We start from the raw sequence: 22,653 nt of genomic DNA, 5'->3' as shown, positions 1-22,653 counted from the left end.
AAGCAACCACGCTTTCGTTCATCATCATCATCACCACTCCTGTCTCCGTCTTCATTATTGTATGAACAGGAGGCAGTATTGCAGAATCTAGAAAATTACACCTTTCGAATGCGATGTTCTCAGCTGCCAGCAGGGCCGAACTGGCTACCGGGCATTTTGACATGCTGCCGAGCTGGGGGCTCATTTCGTTGATAGGGACCTGCGTGTGCTGAATGAAATTTGTTTTGCTTTGTTTATTGCGAAACACACGCAGGTCTCCATCAACGAAATTTTCCCCACCGCAGAACATCAGCCCCCAGCTCGGCAGCATGCCAAAAGCGCCCTGGCTGCCAGTATGACTTGTTCATAATGGGTCAGACAACTGTTTTGTCATATGCTCAATCAATGTATGGGTCAGCAAAATCTCAACAGAATGTGGGACAAACTCAATCAATGTATTTCCCATTCCCATAACTTAACTTTGCTCAATTGAAATTGCAAAGCAAACTGCTGCAACTGCTTTCAGACAACCAGGAAGTCTTACAGCTACTAGATTGAACACAGTGGACAGATAGGCCACTGGTTTCATGACTCCATGTTTCTGAGTGAGAACTGAAAGAGCACATAGACTCTCTCATTGCAATAGAGGAAAAAAACATATTGTAATTAGGCATTCAGAGGGCGGGTGCATTCTACAATTTTCCCCTCACTAATCAGAAGGCTTCTAAACATTTGTCATAAGGTGGTACCAGATCTCTGATATCACTGTGGGTTACCCTTACTAAAGGCTTTGCAATCAAGGAAAAGTTTAGAAACCACTGGCAACAGGAACCAACAATTCCTGGAGACATCCTCACTTCCCTGTAAGGCGTAGGAGGATTCATCTTCAGAATTACAGAAATGTGTTCTTTTCAGACTTTCCATGCTCCTTTTTGCAATGTGATGACTAGGGTAAATCACTTAGTTTTTTACAGTTTGCCATCTTTGTTGGGGAAACCTTATGACTATTGTCAGCATAATGATTCAAAAGTGCAAATGTGTCAATCTTCTTTTGTCTTACTATAAATGACCACTAGGTCATATATATAGATTAGACACCAAACAAAAACTTTATTTTTAATCTGGAATGAAAAAGTATATTGCCTGTCCTCATACAGAGGGATGGCGAATAACATTTGGCATTGGTCAGTGCCTGTATACCATTCTGCATCTATTGGAATCTAGAACAAAAGTACTGCATGATTTGCAGGACATGGAGTCACTATTTTATTTATTTTTTAAGGTCTTGCATGATTCTCCAATTATTACTTGCTTATTTTACAGTCCATCGTGGGAGAATTGCAAGGACTACCCAGCATACGTGGCATTTATTGACTTCTCCACAGCGTTCGACAAAGTGGATCGTCCAACGCTGTGGAGAAAGCTCGCAGCTTTAGGCATGCCAACACAGCTCCTTGAACTTGTGAAAGCTCTTCACTCGGGCACTTGGTGCAAGGTGTTATATGGTGGGGAGAGAGGTCTCTCACAACCTATTCCTTCCCCAAATGGTTTGAAACAAGGGTGTATATTGGCCCCAACACTGTTTTCTTTGTATACGGCAGATCTTCCAAAGGTTATTACAGCTTGTGTGGGGCAAGCACCAAAAATAGGAGATTCAGAGATATCTGTCTTAATGTATGCGGACGATATCCTCATCCTAGATTTAACACCAAAGGGCTTGTCCAACCGTCTGCATGCATTAAATCAATTTGCAGAAACACATTATATGAAGATTAACGTCTCGAAAAGTAAAATAATGTGTACTTTTGGAAAGAAAAAATGTAGATCTGAAAATTATGGTTGGGCCATAGGAAGACAAAAACTTGAGGTGGTTAAAACTTATACCTTCCTGGGTAAGATCATTTCATCAAATTTAAGTGAGAAACCCCACATTGAGCACATCTCTCATAAAGCTTTGGCTCATGGTATGGGGTTAAGGTCTCTGTATAATGCTACAGGGAAGAGACACTTCACACTATTTCTAGAGGTATTCAGAGCAAAGATCCCTGCCACGTTACTTTATGGATTAGAACTAGTGGACCTAAATCATTGGGAATTCTTGCACAAAATTGAAGGAAAGGTGTTAAGAAGAATTTCTTCCCTAAATACAGCCTGTTCAGTTTTCGCCTGCAGGCTAGAATTCGGACTTCGTAGTTGTTGGGTTCAGAGGCTAATTGCCCTCGTAAGGTGGGTAGCCTGTTTAGCAAGAAGTAACCCTGATACCCTACGGGATGCTATTAAAAAAGAACTTTTTGGCCACTTTAATGAGTTCTCAATGTTGGTTAAGAACTTTAGAAAAGCTGTTAATCTATTGGAGTTGGATGAGAGCTCACTGTTCTTGCTTACTCCTGCCGAACTAAAGTCAAAATTAAAAAGTGCCTCATGGGAACTCAGCTTTAAGATGGATATGCTTGCTAAACAAGGGATTAAAGAAAGGCAGTTATTGCTAAGTTCATATACACCAAAACTGGCCCAACAATACCTTTCTTGGAATATTCCCCATAAAGTCCGTAGACTGTGGTACCTTTTAAGACATGATCTGCTCCCCCTTAATTACCTCATTGCGAAATGGTATGGTGTATCCCCGATATGTAATCTTTGTAGTAATGCCATACAGGATCGTAATCATGTTTTGTTTATTTGTCCAGTATTGCGCCCTCTGCGCTCTAAGTGGTTAAAACCAATTTGTTTACAACTGGGAATTTTAAATGTTAAAACTTTTTTCCATGCACTTTACTGTCCGCCAAATGAAATGTTCTGTTTTAGAATTTTTTACTTTTTCAGGGGGTTTTTAGATATTTATTAAATATTTCCTAGAGAAGTGTTAGTTCCCTGCTTACCCAGTGATAAAGCTGAGGTTCTTTAATTATGTAACCTATGTTTTCCATTGTAACTATTTCTGTATAATTGTATGTGTTTTATGTGGCCCTCTGTTGAGAGCCGAAACATAATAAATAAACTTGAAACTTGACTACCCAGCATTTCCTGTAGAATTATTTTATTTTCCCAGTGACAAACTTAATTCCTTCTTCTTTCTCTTTTGAAAGTTTGTACTGGTCAATTCTAGAGAAACTGCCTTTGATTGCATGTTTATACTGAAAGGCTTTGCACCTTATGTCAGTTCTATCTCTTTTTCCATTGACATCCCATTACTCTTCTTTCACAGTATGTCTTATATCCAAACGTAGGTCATCTTTAATGCAGACTGGGAACAACTAAACTCTTGAATCATGTGATTTAATTTGAAACACTGAATCTTCGTCTTGAGTCTCAATTGCGACATCATCCGGTGTGCAATAAATCATGCAGTTCATTTTGCAAAACAAGTCTCTGCCCAACAAGGTGACAGGCATCAAATCATATAATATGAACTGTTGATTATTTTCCATTGATCTTATTTTAACAGGGACATCTGCTGCCTTGTTAAAAACCTGTTTATTGCTAATAGCTACAACAGGAACTTCTCTTCCCAAGAGCTGTAGGTTTGAAATCTCCAAAGAATCAACTGAAGAATGGGTAGCTCCCCGTATTTATCAAGAAAGGCACAGGTGGCCATTGACTTCACCATCAATGTATGGGCCACTTTGATCTACCTCCAGGACTGCTTCAAACAAGAAATTCACTCTCACTGGGAATTAGTCACTGAAGGAAATCATTATTCGGAAGCAATGGATTCTGCTTGGACAGTGGACTGAATGGCATTTTGTTTCTTATATTTTGCTGCAACACTAGGGCGGTAGTTAGATTCGTACAAAACTGACCTTTATTTTTTATATTCTGCACAGAAGGTGGTTGGGCTGGGGCCACTGACTGTATCTGGACCTGATTTACTTATTTGGAGAATAAAATCAATCTGAAACAGTGTCAGCTTCCAATGGCCGATTCTACTGCAAAGTGACAAGCAGTGCTCCTCTTTAGCAAACCAATATTTTCATTCTTTCCAGAATTATTCACAACCACACTTCCATGCTTTTGCATCTGCACCATCTCATTTCCTGTTCTCACACCTTGCATCCCATTAATTCCAGATTTGTCAGGCGGCATAAAATCAAAATTAGAAACCCTCATCTGGTTCTTGCCATTTCTCTGAAGCTGCTTCATCAGGGCAACCATAAACTTCTCCTTTATCTTTTTCTTCTTTGCGTCAAACCATCATTTGGCATACTTCAAGATCTCATTAATACCCTTAGTCTGCCAACACCTCACACACTAATGTATATGAGAACTAAGCTCAAGACACAAACCCATAACAAAAGCAGAAAAAGAAACCCTGGCATCTTTCCGAGGATCTTCAGATCCAGGGTACTTGTTAAAAAGCTTAATGAACCTCTCATAATAGGCATGAACTGGCTCCTTCTGCTCTTGTGTAGATCTCAAAATCTTTGACCAGTTGATTTAACACCTTGGCTGCTAAGGCAATTCCCATCCTGTGCTGGAAATTTCTATTCTTCTCTATTCATGACGAGCTCAGCTCGTCATAAGCACAGCTCCAGTGTGCCTCATGACGAGCTGAGCTCGTCATGAGCAGGGAAGGGGTTCATTCTCTCTGCACCTTCTTTTTCTAGTATCCTATTAATTCTCTGTACTAGTCAGCAACCCCCTGAGATGGAGCATTATTAGGCGCAACCGTAGATGTTCCTTCAGTTAACCAAACAAAAATAACCTTACAGTCAGACCATAAATCGCTAGGGTCAACACTCTCTAATGACACATCCAAATCAGTCCAAACCATTATCGAAATCATCATTCAACGAACCCCCTTCTCAGTTTTTCAGGTTCTTCTTGCAATTTTGAGAACTCTGTCAAAGCAAAAAAATAACCACTTGTCCAATACACATAATTCCCTCCATGTACTTCTCTCAGGGGAAATTCAGAAACTGCCTCCAACTATCACTAGTAGACTCCTTTTAGAAGTAACCTTTCACTGTATTTTTTAAATCCCTTCAATACTATATCTTCTTAATTAGATCTTTAATGTTGGTTCATAAGGTTACTAAACCCAGCTCTTGTATTTAGAAATTTGTCAAATCCATTTTGTAATTTCGCTTCACATTTCTCATTCTACTGATGTCAACCTCACATTCATAAGTCAATTCCACAAGCCTATCAAATGCTTGGTTTGCCCACCTAGCTCATTCTCTGTTCCTCATTTCATCCATATTGTATGATATCAATTTGTTTATGTAGATTGTTCCCCGTAAAATGTCTCCAAATCCATGCTTGAAAAGCCAACATTAATATCTCTCTTTTTGGGAAATTCAACAGGAATAGTAGTAACAGGCATGTCATTTGGTAGTGGATAAACAACAGTAGTGTCTCTGTTAGTCAATCCATGTTTTTGTACACTCGTACCATCTCCTGCTGCACCCATATCCGGTACTACGGAACATTGCCCCGGTCTCTGGATTCCATCAGTGTATGGAGGAGGTCTTGAATTCAAAAGATCATTAAAAATATTATTCTCCTCATCTAAATCTTGTTCTTGGCTTTGTTTCGGTGTTCCTCCCTCATCAGATTTGTTTTGTCTGTTGTCTCTATTGCAGGCAATACTCTGACTCCCTCTATCATTTCTTCCTGTCAGTATTTCTTCTGATGATCCCACTTGCCTTCCAGCCATTGTCTAAACAAACCCTTCACCTGCTTCTTCATTTTCTTTCCTTTCTTCTCTGTAGCCATATGATCCCATTTGTTCAATGTCTCAAACTGTGCATATCTAGGTAACAACTTTGTCTCATTCATATTCTGTCTCAAGAAATGTAACTTTCTAATATTAGAAGTCTCACCTTAACCAAACTGCAAGTCTTTGTTACAAGTGTAATCATGCTAGTCGCAGATCCAAGTACACTGATAAAAAATCAAGTGCAGGTGAAAAAGTCTGTAGCAGGTACGCTTAGATCTTTTGGGTTATTGAACACAGTACCCATCATTGCCACTCAAAATGATGCAAAACCCACACAAAACAAACTAACGAACAACAACCAATCCCAGCTCATCTATGCCAAAGGTCAACCAATGAGAGTGTGGCTTTGACAGCCACCAATCAATGGCGGCGCAGTTCTATAGTGATGTCCTACCAATACTACTGCAACTATTCGACTGATCGGCAAATCACAGCCCAACTTCTCAGTAAATGGGAAAACAATTACATAACCTTTCTCAATGAAGATACACTAAATAAACCAAACTCTTGCCTGCTCAACTTAAATAGGAGACTAAAACAAATCTTACAAACAACAGATACAGGACTGGTACCCTCATAGCACTTGTCACTCTCAATTCACACCAATGCAGACTCCCGTCCAGAGACAATCCACCTTTGCCTAGTGTAATCACTCCTGTGCACTGAGGAGCAAGAGACACCAAACAAGATTTTGCACAAAAAAACTAGAAAGAAAACATGTTAATTCAGAAAACAAACCTTATCTTTGTGTATGTGGTGCCTAGCAAAACACTCTGCCTTTATGCAGACAAGTTCAACAGCAATAATATCAAAAAATCTTGGATTTCAATGAATCCGATACTCAAAAACGAAACAATAAAATCAGAATCTTTGATGCAAATCACAAATAAGAATAATACATCAAATTCACAGTGATCAAAATATGACTTGATTCCAAAATCAACTTTGTATAGCCAAAACGCCTCAAATACACTGTAACAGTCCATTAAGCAACACACAACTCAACAATGTATTAACAGCAAAATCCTCCACAAAGATCCACATCAGAAAATTCACTAAACTAGGGACAAGCAGACTAGCAAAAAAGAGCAGAAAAGATGTGTTCTTAACTCCCAACCCTCCTCTGCTACCACAGATTTCTGGGCACGAGGGACCCTGCAATTGGTACACCCGGAAACTTTACCTCAATAAAACGCCCACAATCTGACGAATCGGATACAGTGTTGAACCTCAGTTTCGTATCCCCAATGTAAGGTACCTCCCGGCGCATTCAAAAATCAGAAAACAAACAATGAATCAAAAATGCCCACCTAGTAACTGAGTTTAAAAAACATTGAATGATTTGAAGGAGTTATTACAATAATTCATAGAAAACATCTGGTGCATAGTCAATGCCATGAATGTCCCCAGCAATAGGGAATTACAGTGAATTATAAAATCGAAAATATTTTAAGTCCAAAGTGAGCAGCAAAATCCAGAAGAGAACAGGCATCATTTCTAGCAGCATCTAAGTCTTCAGGATTCTCTGGCTCACCCCCAAAATCAAAAGGTTGTAGTACATTATTTTCGTATATGAAATTAGCAAAACCACAAAATCATTGAGGTTTAATCAAATATGTTACTTTCATAGGAAATCAGGGCACGGTCTCATTAAACATCATATTACCTTAACACCTAAGCACTATCCCACTACATCAGAGGTCTTCAAACTTTTGGATGCCGAGACCCCCCAGTCAAAATTTTTAGGCGTAAGGACCCCCTCCTGACAAAAAATTCTAAACCTATAGGCAGAGGTACTGGAATTATGAGGCAGGTGAGGACCAAATTATGCGGCAGGTTTGACTAAATTATATGGTAAGAAAATATAAATAATGCTATCTGATGCTGCATATTTTGGGATAGTATTAATTTATTTTTTTGAAATTGTTTACACACCGTAACACTGAGGAAATATTTCACCTCATCATTACCAGTTTATAATGAAAATGCAGCAATAAACAACAAAAAGATGTCTAGTCAACCTTTTTGAAGGACCTTCCACTCCGCAGGAATACGCGTAGCCACATTAAAAGCTCACCTGGCCCTGGCTGGGAGCAGCAGGGGTCCCCCAAAAACCCTGGTGGTCTTATGCAGAGTTAAACAGTTTACCCACACCACTTTACTCTCAACCCTCCCTATACCATTCCTCTCTCCTCTTCCAAGCCCAGATCCCTCTCTCACTTTGCAAGCCTTTTTCTTTCACCCCTTTTTACAACTTCTGAACTCTCCCCATTCAACCTCTCACTTCACCTTTTGTCATTCTGTCATTTCACTGCCCATATCTCTTGCATTTATCTCTGGACCCGTCACCTCTCTCGCCCCTCAACACTTCTCATCACCTCAAGTCTCTCCCTTCAAATTTCTGTCTATTTGAAGGGGTATCTCGGCTGCGGGTAAACACCAGCAGCAGGACCATAGGGCAAATTTAGAATAAGTAAGTCTTTAGTAATTTTGTGAATTTGGCGTAGTCTTTGCAGCTGCGAATATAGAAGGGCAAATGATTCCAATAGGTAGGGGCCAAATAATAAAAGCGCTTGAAATGCAATTCCCCCCTTTCTCTATTTCACTGAATAACCTTTCACTGTCGCCAACAAAAAAATGTAGAAAATCACAAACTGAAACTTTTATTTATTTTACTTTTTACATAGTTGCCAAGTGACCCATTAGAAATGTGACATTATCAACTGCTGACTCTTCAGGCAACAGCATGTTGCATTCTGTGACTCGTCATTTATTGACACTGTAAGCAAGAGTTTAACATCCCAACAAGCAAAGTGTTACTGACTAAAAAGCTATGATTGGCTTAAGGCAGTGGTTCCCAAACTTTTTTGACCCGTGGCTCCCTTGACCTAATTGGCAGTTGGCTGTGGCTCCCCACCATGTTTTTACCGGTGGGCGGAAGGGGGGTGATGTAATCACGACCTCAGGAGTACTTAGTGTTGGCTTCCTAAAGTAATTGGGATGCAATGAAGGTATTATTATCATATTTGTAACAAAATAAAAAGATACCAGTTGTTTAATAAGAACTCCTTAAGTGAGAAACAATACTACAAGATTAATAGCCATATGTTTCCATGCACCTTTTTTAACCACACAATTGTTAAATTAAACTTCTTTATCAATGCTTGTTAGCTGCATAAGATAAAATAAATAATCGACAACTCTATGGCTTTGTTGTTTGAAAATATTGAAAATGCTTCAGTTGTGACATGATGAGACTGTCTTAGAAACATAACGAGTATTTTTGATTTTACGTCAATGTCCGTGAAGGGTGGTTCTGCTGCCGAATTAATATTTTTTTTTTACCCAGATGGTGAGGGCAAAAATGGAGAGCTCGAAAGAGACCAGTCTCAGCAGCTGCTTTTAAGAACTGCCAGTGTGCACTGGCAGGACACAACCCACTTAAAGCCCTGCATTTGGCATTTTTTTTTCCAGAGTTTTATTCAGCGCAAACTGGATCCGAAGGTATCAGAGCGCTTTATATTGATTAGCACTAGTTGCGATAGACACATTCCTTTTTGTTCAGCACTGGGGAGATTAAGTGATTTTCCCCTAGATTAGAATCACAGGATGTTGAGCATTCCAGCTGAGAGTCTAACCTGGTTCGAGGTCTTCCGGTTTAGCTGTAAGAGACCACATCCTCTCCCCAGTTGAGAAATCACTGATGCTTAACCCATATGTGCCTGGATTATTCGGTGTGCACATCCACAGGTTGCTGGAGAAGTAATCGGGTTTGATAAATTTATGCTCACATTTGCAGAAAGTGTTTACTTTAATAAATTTCCCACTTCTGCAAAAGCAGGTATTTGGCTGCAGCGCCTCCTCCAGGGGGCACCTGACCTACGGGTCAGAGTGTTCTGTACAAGTGAAAGTCCCCCCTGTTCCAGCCTCTCCTCCATCTCGGCAGCACTCGCTACACTTTCCTAGGCTGTCAATGGGCAGTTTGGAAACACAAACATCTGAAGAGGTGGCCTAAGCGAGCACCTCATCCCTTTGAAGGGAATAGCTCTCTCTCTCCATGGAGTATGCTGCCGCCTCGGCCTAATCCGCATTCAGATCCGCCGACAAATGCCTGGGATCCCTGTCTGTCCCCCACCCTCACTTTCCCTAACAAAAGAGCCCCTAACTCCAGGGAGGGTAAGGGGAAGAGCATGTTCAGACTGCATCGCGCCAGTACTCACGGGCCATAAACACCATGTTCCCAGATAATGCAGGCGGCACGTAATTCGCACTACAGCTCACACCAGGAGCGAAACACCCATTTGACTGAAAGGACTTTAGCCCCCCACCCCCTCTCGTGTGGCAGCCCGGAATGACACAGCTCCTGGACACACACGCAGCCAGCCGCACCGAGCACTTTGAAGGTCTTTAAAGACCTTTTGTTTGCTAATGAGGCTTTGATGTCCCGCCCAGCCCCTGCTTAGTGGCCCTGCAGCTAAAGAATGGAGATTTTGCTTGAAGGTCAGCCCCCCCCGTAATTTCACTCTGATTGCACCTCTGGCTCACAGGAAGTGCACTTTCCCACATTGTGCGCGCGGCGCCCCTGGCACCTCACAGCGGCGCACCGGGGCGCCGCGGCGCACAGTTTGGGAACCACGGACTTAAGGAATCACACAAGACTAATGGAAATAATATTAATAGGCAGAAGTGTGACCAGGAATGTGCGACCCCCTTTCTATCACTTCACGACCCCCCTGGGGGTCGGGCCCCACAGTTTGAAGACCCCTGCACTACATGAATGATCATTTTGCCCACTTCATGCTAATGCCCACCAGCGATGGTGGGGAAAACTAGATAAATGAACAACAACAACCTATTGTGAATGAATGGGTACAGTGAGATAGCATAAAGGCCTTGAAATAATAGTTAAGGTTCCATCTGCAACATATTGTGGGTGTAGAACTGACTACAATTACAGAGGAGATGATTGAGTTAAACTGTGCTAAGTATATGACCATTCTATAGAAGTTGTTTAAAAATCGAACAGGTTGCATTTGGGTCTGATTATAAGGTGTAATATTATAAAGATAGTTATCCTTCTGCATTATTTGTATTTATTTCAGTATATACCTTTTAATTTTCCCAAAACTGCTTAAAAAAATAATAATAAATTTGAAGTTAGCTGGCAGAAGTTTATATGGACCTACAAGAAATTGTGCAACTTTCAGGATCTTGTATGACTTTTACGATACACCATATTGTCTTTGTAAAATGAGGCTACGGCAAGATGGGAAATAGTTTTGGTGCATGGATGATGGGGCTGAAGGCTACATATCTTTGCCGTCTGTATAAGGATACATGGGGACTGGGACTATATCTTCCAGAAATGGAATGGTATTTTGAAAACTGATGTTGTCTGAGATCTCAAAATGGTCGTACTTGGGTAGTCACCTTTTATCCCATCAGGTGTAGCTGGGATTAATTTCTTTACTGTTTCGCTGACTAGATTAGTCTTGGCACAACATTGGTTGTTAAGTGAGGCACCACATACACAGGTATGGTGGCAATAATTTGTAAATGCCTGCTCCTTAGAAATTTCCAGCCTCGAAAGAGACAGCCGGCAGATCCAGATTGATGCGCATCTGGGACCCGGCTAGAGTTTGGATGTCGAGGTCTTATCTGCCCACAAGCCCTTATTACAATGAATTGTATTATTTAGATCCTTCTCTTCTTTGAAACTTATATGCTCATTATGACGCATATTGCACTTTATTATTATCTTTAATATTATATTATTGTTATTTGGTGAGTTTTATCGCTTCTCAGTATGAATTTGTATATTGTGATGTTCCTCTATTAAAAAAAAAAAGAAATAATAGCTGCAGTTTATGAATGAGTGGGAAAGACTCGGAGAACAGCATGAACAATGACATTTGAAATAAAGAAGTAGTATTCTGATTGACTCTGTGCTGCAGAAATAATAAACAGTGAACTGTGCTGGAGGGAGACAAGGTTGACAACCATTTTGAAAAACATGACTTCTAGGCCTAAAGTGAGCCTATTTAACGAGGTATGAAATTCGGTGTATCCTCCTTCCCTCCTTTGTGAGGGTAAACTAATGTTTTTCAACAGCTGTAGACTCTCCTTGTTTCAAAATATAGTCATAGTAAAGACAACTATATTATATTATGCTGGTCATTGCATAATTCTCTTCGCTCAAGAAAAGTATGTATTTGTTAACAGCAAAAAAGATTATTTTTCTAAAATGTGTTGTGATAATAGTGGTCTCTTTTTTCCCCGCAGACAGACTTAAAGAGGAAAAAAGACAAGAAATGGGTAAATACTTTACTTTTATTTTGTATTTCAGTGCAGTTGGTTAATCATTTGTATGAATGAAAACATGGTGTGCATGGAAATTTCAAGCTCAGTGGTTTTCTGAATGTTTTTCTGTGATAGCTTGTAAAGAAATGGTAATGAAAATTTAAAATTAAAGGCGGTGATACTTATTTAGCTAAGAAGAAAATGTTTCATGAAAACAAGAAATCTGATTCTTGGTTCCAACCCACTGTATGTCAGACAGCTCCTCTGGCAAGTTTATACAGATGTGTGGCAATGGAATGTCATCGTGGCAACATGTATGTATTCCATCATAGAAACTCATACGCATGCCGCAAGACTCCACATGGCTGCGCTTAGGGCACTGCAATGGTCCTTGATGCTCAGAGATGAACCCTAGCTGAGGAACGTGCAACACAAGCAAGTGGCGCGTGAACTGAAGTACAGGCCAGGAAACACATTGTCTTCCGTCTGCATTTATGTGTCAAAATCAGTAAAAATGGGAACATGGGAGTCTTGATCATAAACAGTCTTCAATATCTTGTATGGTTTCAACCTTCCCACGTTATGGTTTGTACTGGTCACAAAATGCAAATCTGTATTTATCTGTACATGTATTACTTTCACAAAAATGAACCAAACTGTGATCCATTCTAATAAGGGAGTGCACACTATGAAGCTGAAATATATTATTCAAAATCCTTTAAAAACACACTTTAAGAAAAAAGCAACATTGCTGTAGAAAAAAGTTTGAGAGGCACAAGAAGGATCACTTTGTTAGCAGGTTATGACTCCTTCAGAGGGATACAAAACATTGAATGAATTCATTGAAATGGTATGACATGGTTGAGCGCTGTAGTGGAATCAGAACCATTTTCCTCCGGTGTGTTGTCGATAGCTTTTCTCTACCAGCTCTCCTAACTCCTGGAATAATAAGAACCTGCTGTACAAGTCCACACCTCTGCCCTATGTGGTGCTAACATGTTCACAAAAATCCTAATACCAATCTGTTGAGAAAATCCTTATACCTACAGAGTATTGTTTTTGCTATTGATGATGCACAGTGTGCAGAGCATACATATGCCACTGTGAAAGCCACCAGAGTTATTTGGCTCTAAAAGCTGGTAGATGCAGACAAGTCTGCAGGAACAGCTCTGTTTCCAGATGGCTACTTGAAGTTCAAAATATTGGAAAGAGGGACTGCTCCCCTTTTTAGTAGTAGCTATCCCATACAGGCCCCCATTTGCTATTGCCTATGGTGGAGCTCTGCACTCATGCAGGCCATGGTTCTGTCAAATCAGTACCAAGCTTTCAAGGAAAATTAGGAGTGTTTTACCCCGAATGTGCCCCCCAAAGCGGAGTGAAACACCAACAGTGGTGTCAGTTGAGGAACAAAACGGAGTGGATGATAGAGGCTTTGAGCTGCACCCCCCACCTTATCTCCCAAACATGAACCTTTTATGCTTCCCTAGGGTGGTAGATCGGAAGAGGGGGGATAGACCAATGATTTAGTAAACCCTGGGAAGCGGAAAGCCTTACCCGAATCTGGACTCCTGCCAAATAATAGTTTTCAAAAGCAAATTGGCTTACCTAATTATTTGATGGCATTAATTGAGGTAAACAAACCATAGGATTTTTTTAAATTGACATAAAATATCAAAGCGTATAAAATGTAATTTTATACACTTTGATATTTTCAGTACTCCGAACACCACAATTCACCTCCCGAGAATACCTGACACATTATACTCCTACTTAAAGGGACCTTCCACCTGTGTTCACGGATTCCCAAAATCTTACACCTTTGCAGTTAATCTATTCTCTGGTGATCCTTGTCTTCTCATTTGTGTAGGACAGGACGTATGCGTTATCAGGCAAGGCAAAATATGTCATTAGAATTGTTCACCAAGTGAATCGGCTTTTCTGTGACAGTCATCTCCTAGATTCTCTCGTACCATTCATCTTGCGAAAGGATAATCCACCTTATGTCAGTTGCCCAGCAAAAGTTATGTGAAGATCAACAGTGAGTATGTCACCAACTTAGCCAAAGTAGCAAGGACTACCTGCTTAGGGATAAATCACCTCCCTTAGTGCATTGAAACCCATTATTCCGTTTGTTTTATTGCATCAAGTGATCTTTCACCATTGAAAAGGAAAAACACTGGACATTCACAAAGAATACAGAGCAGCATCTTACTCTCTTCACATTCCCTCAAGAAAAGCCAGATGTGTTGGGCAAGCAATGTCTCCTGCATGGCTCTAGAAAGTGTAGTCTCTTGCCCTACGTTTGGCAATTAACAAATGACTGAACACCATGCATGCTTTTTGCCTCAGTAAACCCAACAGGCTTACATGTGCGCTCTGAATAGACTGAGACCAAGAGTGTGGCTGTGAGGTTTGGAGGCGCAACAAAGGTGCACTCCTTACAGATAAAGTAACTGCTGTCCTCTCACTGAGCTGAAACAGACTATTAGTGGTGCCACTAATAATTTATAGTTGAGGGACAGGCCTTTTTACCTGTTGCCTTCAGGGGAGAAATGCCTACGGCCCTCTCACAAGATCTGCTTGTCTCACTTAACCAAGCCCTTTGCTCCATCCATGTGGGACTTGGAAATATAGTGCAGGTACTCTTTGTGGTAGAGTGAGTATGGGGCCTGTGTCTGCTTCATTGACATGAAACAGGAATCCATCTTGGTGCTAAAATGAGCTCTTCACTCGTTTGGACAGAGGGTCAGGCTTTTGGCCACTGGAAGATGCAGAGGATCCTGTTTGGGTGGCAGAGGTCTTGGGCTAGACAGGGGAGGCTTTTGTTAGCTCATGATCCTTTCTCCACAATGTGTCATCATCATATACCCTCTCAGCCCTTAACTGCCAGCTGCTTTGTCTTTTGCATGTGTGTGTGCATGTGTGTGTGTGCTCTTACATAAACAGGAGAAGAGACTGAGGACTGCTTGTGCTCTCTTCTTGAGGTGGTCTTGCTTTGCAGTTCAGGATGGGCTGTTTCTGTGAGGAGAAGGTCAGTACTGATTTACAGAAGGCGGGCCTCAGTCTTGAATGGTACATCAGATGAGAAGTTATGGATTGGAATGCTATCAAGAGCTATTGCCAGTGGTTTAGACTATTTTAAAGCATTCCTTCCATTTCGTTTTGTGTTTCTTGAGTAAAGAAACCAACCACAACTCTCTAAATACATACTTGATTCAGGATGATGACCTGTTTGTAGATGAAGGGGAGGCTGTTCTGAAATGGCAAATGTAGCAAGATCAAAGGTAGGCAAGTTTGAGAGGCAGGGCCTAGCTGACCCAACCAGAAATTATGCGACTAATTGAAAAGGTTATCCTATCTCCTGCTGCGGAGCAGTGATAATGAACAATTCAAAAATACCACACTACTAGAGAACTATTCCAAATTAGTAGAAGAGTGTAGTCACTGGATGTCTAGGCAACATAGGCTCAAAGATTCTCATGCTTACCAGACAAAGAGGAGGCATCCTATAATTATTTGGGATGACGTAGAGTGTGCCTTGATGAACAAACTTGTAGGGACCATTCAAGATGGGTCTGATCAATTAAAATAAGGGAAACATGGTTGATATATTATCAACCAATAATTTGGAGGAAGAATGATTTCTGGGAAAGAGGTGGCAGGCATTTGAGAGGGAAGCCATTGAAAAAGATGGGAATACATTCAGAAGGTTGATCAGGCCTTCAGCATGCAATAAATATTGCAGCCGAAACGAAATCTGGATGGCCACTATTCTGCAATCTTCTGGACTGAAAAATTGCAGGAGGAGGTATAGACTAATAATGAACAATGCACACACATAGAACCTGTCAATCCCTACAAAGCATTTGTGAATATGTGACGTAAAGAACAACAAAGTTAGTGATTGGCAGCCTAAAAAAGTTACAAAATGTCTAGCGGCAATTTAATTCCAAATTAAATTTTAAGAATTTTGAATTTTAGTAGTACATTTTTTTCCAGTTTAATGCTGTAAAAAGAGGGAAATGTCTGGAGCTAATTTAATTCTGAATGTCATTTTAACATTGGTTGATCCTAGTATAAAAAACAAATCTAACAGTTTATAAATTTGTTTTAGCATTAGTCTTGGAAAAACAGCATACTGGTTCTTCTCTCTAATGAGGGAACTATGAACAATCAATATGTTCTGTCATCCTACAAGCCTGATATATGTGGATGAGAAAATCTTTACAAGAAACCTACTGAAGGAAGTCACGCATGTTCTCTCATGCACAAGGTAATTTTCCACTGTCATCCAAGCAGTCATTCTACAATTTCTATTCAACAAAATATGACATCTGGAAGAAGATCCCACTTTATGCTACCTTCTAGATTTTCTGAGTGTTTGATGTTGTCGAAAAGGCAAGGAAGGGAAACGCCAAGGAAGTTGGGAATGAATGATCAACTAGTCCATCTAAGTTCAGAACTGTATTGTTCCTCATCATCACAAGTCAGTTGTGGTAAATCAGGACAACTCTTGAGATACAGACAAACATTGGAGTAAAGCACAGAGAGTTTGCTTGCTTAATTACTATTCAACCTATATATTAATTATATTCTGGATATTGTGAGAGAAGTAGCACAGGATGTTCCCAAAGTCAGTGACGTTCAAAGAAATGAGAACGCCCTGAAGCTGCTACTGAACAAAATTGAAAACTGTAAAATCTTGGAAATAATTATGAACAAATAGAAATCGTAAACTATGTCGTAGAAGCCTCTAATCAAGAAAAACTGTAAGCAGAAAGTTCTACTTCGTCGGAGCACCCCTGTAAAAACTGGAACAATGCAATACCTAAGAATTATCATATTGTCCCCCAATGGACCCAATACCTTCTAATATCTACAAACTTAACTGAGGCAGCAGCAAATGAAATAAAGAGATCAGCAAAGAGAGATATTATTCGAATGTTCGTGCTTTGAGAAAACATCTACCAAGCCAAGTAGGGTGCCATAACAGCTTATGGAACTGAACCCTGGCATCTTAGTGAACGTTCTAGCCAAGTGGATACAGCACAAAGGAAGTGCTGGGAAAAAGCCCCCACTCCATCTCATCCCATGGAGGTAGAGTCTGGCTTTGAGTCACTGTCATTTAGAGGTGGAAGTGTGTTACTCCATAAGGTGCTCACATGAAGACAACTTAATAATTGCTGGTCAGAAATGCTAACATTTGGTCTAGCCCTTTCCCACAAAAACAGAATTTGAGCAGGAAACTGGATCTATACGCCTGGCCCATCTCCTTTTCTCATCAAGCGGAACTAATTTCTCCATGCCATTGGTAAAACAGCAACTGGACACAGCCTATGTTGACTTAAGAACTGCCAAGAGGAAGTGAAAGCTGATCACAAAACACACACTGTCCGGGATCAAACTGTCAGAATATTCCCCCACAATGAAGAACCAGTTGTCCACATTGTAGAAAAGGGGAAGAAAGAAGGTGGTTCTTTTTTGTAGGATTCAACATGTTATCATCTAATGAGACCTATGTAAATAAAAAATAGAATCTATACAGAATTTACCCTGTGGTAATGAGAAGGTTGGATTCAGGATTGCTGAAATTGATGCACTCGCCAAATCCACATATGCAGAGCATCCATTAGAAGAACAATTTCCTTGTTACACTTCTTCATTAGGTTTTAAGGAGGTTACTCATTTGGGTAAAATATGAAAATATTGTTTCTAACAAGTAACTTGATTTTCAGGAAGGTATAGAACTTGAGCAGTGATTGTATTTGTATCTACATATGTCTTTGTGACGAAAGGTGCAATCCATCTGGCATTTATGGACCTATCCACAGTGTTCAACACAGTTGACAGGACCAAGCTTTAGGCAATTATGATTAATATTCAGTGGTCCATGATGTAGTTGCCGTTTTGCAATGGATTGGGGAATTAAAAACACAATTATTCATAACGATTAGCAAAAACTGCCAATTCAGCATGGGATGGTCATAGTTAGATCACATTGGCAAATCAAAAACAACTTACAAATAATTAAAACCCCTTAACAATAACCCATTTCTTAAGGTAAGAGAAATCTTCTGCTTGCCTCCTCAACAACTGCACTCCGGAGATCTACAATATACAATTAAACATTTCTAAAAAAAAAAATAGCTCAGAAAAAGATGTTTTCCGGTATGCCTGCATCTCAATTTCCAGCCAAAATCCTTAAAAATAATACAGCAGGTATATGATGTAAAGTTTAGTTCACAATACATGCTTTCTATTATAATCACCCTTTACGCCATGGCAGAGGATGCTTTGCGGAAACTGTGAAGAGAGAGAAGAACCCCAGCCGGTCTCTGATTGGGTGAGGGGGTGAGCAGGAGTAAAATGAGTAGAACACCAGAAACTACATCCATTTTTAAATAAATGGAATCTCTCATGAAAATGTGGCATGACTACACTACATTATTAATTACACTTCTAAACAAAATAATCAGATTGTTTTAAGTGAAACATCATTAGTTCATCGGTTAAGACCATATACATCATTAAAGTCACAAATTTACATAAATAATTTGTTACCCAAAAATGCACATTAAAATAAATCTACATATACCTTCTTTCCTGATGGTTGAATAGGCTTCAAAAGTTCGTTTACAAATATGTTTCTTTTTTGGCTGTTTTGTGCTTACGTTTTTACCTTGGTAAATCAAAGATACTGTTGTTGTGTGCCTCAAAGACAGGTTTATGGGTGCTTTATGTTAGTTTTTTAAAGCACTGAGAGACCCTACAGTAGGATTGCTACCCTATAGGAACAGGAAAAGAACAACGCAAGAAGCTAGCAGAGACCCTAAAAGAAATAAGGCATAAGACCGATGCCAAACCACTTTGAGGACTATAAGGAATTAACTCTGTCTAAACAGCCAGGTTTTAAAATTTTTGCTGAAGGTTGCCTCGGTCATGTACGCCTGGAAAGGCTAGTTTTTCCGTACAGGGGTGTGATGTTTGACTTGAAACTGAGCTGGAATAAATAACCTGCGTGTAAAGCAGCAAAGGTAAAATGTGGCACTTTTGATTTTGCATCAGTGTATTACCTATGCTGCTATACCAGTAGTTCCTGGCACTTTCTTTGCTCTATTGTCAAAGCTATCCTACTGTTTCTAAATGGTGGATGGGAGATTCAAGTATGTTCAGCCCTCTGAGCTCCTAAAGCCCACTCTTGAGGTGGTTAACTGTAATGAGCTGCCTCCCTCTCCAATTTAAAAAGAAGCCATCCCCAACTGGTCACCCCATCTAGACTACCTCCTGGGAAAAGGTTCGCCTCAAAGGTTCTTTCTCTTTCTTATCAGCCCTGGTCTAGGATATGTGGATAACAGACCTATCCTTCCTTTGTGAGCACAGGTTCCCCAAATGTTCCATTCCAACTGGTAGCTTAGTGGTGGTGTTTTCAGGAAAACATGGCTCCAGTAGTATTACTTCCCTTGTCTTGTCTTGCTGAAATAGGGGCCTTAGTTGCCACAAAATATCAATATTCTCTCCAGAAGAGCCATTAAACAAGCGTATTTGAAACCCTTGGAGGCAGCGCCCTAGGTCCAATGAACAATAATTACAGGTGTTGAAGGAGGTTTCTGGTTTGGCAGAACTGGTTTGGTGCTCCCCCAGGTCTGGAGACAGAATGTAACAACCAGATCAGAAACCCTAGTTTTGATATTTGTCCTACAGATCGAAGTTTACACATGTATTGGCACTCCACTGTAGAATAGAATGTCATATGAATAGGCTGTCCTGTTTTCAGTTTCTATTTTCGGTAAATTCTGGTGGGGTTTTTTCAGTGTTTTCAATATCTTAAAAAACAGTTGTTGTCAGTGGTTACACATTTTCACGCAACTAAAAACAACAGAAAAAGTGTTTTTCCGGTGTTTATGGAACATTTTTTTTTTTTCATTGCTTGCTTTTTGCACTGAAAAAACATGGTATATAGACAGTGTGCGTATAGCGTATATGAGGTCCAAAGAGATTTTTGCAAATGAATCTTATTGTAGTACACCATACAATACTTCTTCAGTGAGTCTTTGGTCATGTGCGCTCGTGCCTTCCTTCCCATGTAAACTTCTGTAAAAAGGTCCTCAGCATTCATAGCCCCTTGGGCTGAGAACAGTCAGCTAAGGGACACATTTGGGATGACTCTTTCTTTGATGCCACATAAAGCACGAATTGATAAATATTTGCGTTTTAGTTCCTGGGCATAAGAAAACAGTGCACCAGAATGGACTAAAAAGTCAATACCATCTAACAAGTGGCAAGGATCTCCTACAGGGAATCACTTCAGCTCGGGTATCAATTTTGACAGGTCATCACACACATTTTTTATATAGATAGCTGAATCACTACAAATACAAACAATATCACTCCAATCTTTGTTGAACTTGGAAAGAACCTTTTTTGCAGAGCATAACAAGTGACACTGCGTTCCATGTTTTCCAAAAGTCTGGTGTCTCGTTTTCACCACTATCCCAGATGCTTGGTGATATATATACTTGTCACTATATCTTACATTTACTGTTTACAGCCTGAGGTGTTGGCAATTCACTTACTATCAATACTGTCCCACTAGAAACTATGGTCTGATGTATTAAGGGTTTTTACCCATTCTCTGTGGGTAAATGTGATGACACATATTAGGAAAGAATTTTATGAAACTAGCCGTTTTACCTATCAGTGAAAGAATCAAATGCAGCCAAAATATCAAATGTGAGTTTGATATGTCCTGATTCTCTACAGTTTATAATATAATTAAACTAAACCTAAAACGTGAAACTAAACCCTGCATCCTTAGACCAAAGGCCATAAAACTGAAAAAAGTAAAAGGAAGAAGAAACAATATTTTTGTGGCATCCCTAAAGAACAAAACCCAAGCAGAATAATGTTAGCCAGTCTTTCTTACTACTAGCTTGTATAACAAAGTTACATTTTATTGACCCCTTCAGTAAGAACAAATTGACTCTTTCACTTTCTTTTTCCTTTCTTTGAATGGCATTTAGTTTGTGGTTGTGCAGGTGTTTTTTCAGTGTTTATATGTTTTCACCGGTGAGGGCTATTTTTCTTTCAGTGGGGTTTTATCAGTTATTATAGGTTTAAACCTAAAACCCCACAGCCTACATATGAATTAAATCTGTAACAGGTCCCTAAACCAAACTAAATGCATGTGCTTTTAAAGCACATTGACCGCTTTGTCAATGGAAAGCTGCCATCAGTATATGCACTACGTCAGTTTGTGTGCTGATACTATTGAAAAATGTAAGTTTAGTGCAATTTGCATGTTTCACCTTAGAGCATTAAGAACCTGGGCCTTGTAGACTTGAAGCTACTCATTACCGGTGACTTATTTTAATGCCAGAGGCAGGCTCAGTTTACTCTGACATATTAGCTCTGCCTCCTTGCCGGCAGTGCTTCAGCACTACCTATAAGCCCTTCTGCTGTGTTTTTCAAAATCCCACATGCACATGGTGTATGTAAGCCCAAGATCAGATGGGAAGCATTCTTAGCAAAAATGTTTGAAGCTGCCAGGGATTACGTGCCTGCCACCTGCCTTTCTTTCTTTGTGCTTTTCTCGCTCTTTCTTTTTTGTTGTCTCTCTCCCCCTTCCTCACCGTTGTGGTGTCGTGGGCGCGGGGCCTAGCAAGACACAAGGACTGGCACACACGTTGTCAAGTAGTGGCCAGATCCGTATTGAACCACGCCCAGATCCCTGGGCTTTTTATTAATTCGCTAACGTGCTGGCCGAGCACACGCTGGGCCAGCCATGTGGGTGACGTTATCGGGGCCTGCAGAGACCACCCCCTCGCAACCATTGCAAGGTGGGCTGATCCACATAGCACACATTACAACCGTCTCCCACCTCTGCTGCAATACGCCCAAAGAAGCTTGAGCGATTTTATGAATGCCCAGGCTACCTTAACCACCGAGGTAATGCCTGATGTGTTAAATGTGTAAAGCTACACGTCACCACTCCAGATACAGCTTTCCATATTTTCAGCAGAAATCAACTCCCACCTTCAACCTCCAAACTCAAACACAACATTCACGACCTAGCCTCACACTATAACACAACCATGAGAGATATACTCCAGGAAGTAAAGTTTATGAAACTCAAAAGGTGAACAAATCAAACCCTCCTGATCTTGGTACAAGAAGGACCTAAGTGAAGAGAGGAGACAGAGCGACCCTTGACCCTGCCCCCAGGCAGGTCGCTCCCCTCACCGCTGCGCAGCCCCATGTGTGTGACCTGTAAGCTGCTGTCATCCGTGTTGGCCCGCCTGCATCCTTGCGAAGTACTGCTCTGCTGTTGTTTCCGTGCCCATCTTTGGCATTCTGTTCTGTTCCACATTCTGTCCACCTGTGCCCGTTTTTTTCGCCCCTGTGCCCCCCTTCTCTCCTGTTGCCTCGCCTTCCGTGTCCCCCGCCGCTGCGTCCCTGCGGCCAGCCCCCTTCTCTCCCATTGGCCGCCCTGCTCCCACCTCCCAGCTGCTCCTCCCTCCCTCTGCCCCTCACATGGAGGCCGTGAAGCGGCTGCGCAGCAAGCCCGTCTGCGCCTGGACCGCGCCCAGCGCCAGAACCCCTGGCCCCCGCCGAAGCCAGGAAACCCGACTGAGATACGACACCACTGTCCTCAACGC

General features: G+C 40.8%; 1 protein-coding gene across 2 annotated transcripts in view; it reads left to right on the top strand.

Moving 5' to 3' along the window:
* LOC147665017 (butyrophilin subfamily 1 member A1-like) overlaps positions 1-22,653 on the top strand; it is a 166,226-nt gene that overhangs the window by 92,121 nt on the left and 51,452 nt on the right. For both annotated transcript variants that reach the window (XM_086949814.1, XM_086949813.1), the window contains exon 7: positions 11,981-12,013. In XM_086949814.1, coding sequence (XP_086805940.1) covers positions 11,981-12,013 — 33 coding nt within the window. The remainder of the gene's footprint in view (positions 1-11,980; positions 12,014-22,653) is intronic.

This window comes from Lissotriton vulgaris, unplaced genomic scaffold (assembly GCF_964263255.1).
Source record: "Lissotriton vulgaris unplaced genomic scaffold, aLisVul1.2 SCAFFOLD_499, whole genome shotgun sequence".
NCBI lineage: Eukaryota > Metazoa > Chordata > Amphibia > Caudata > Salamandridae > Lissotriton > Lissotriton vulgaris.
The sequence above is the reverse complement of the archived record's forward strand: the minus strand, read 5'-3'. Positions and strand labels throughout refer to the sequence as shown.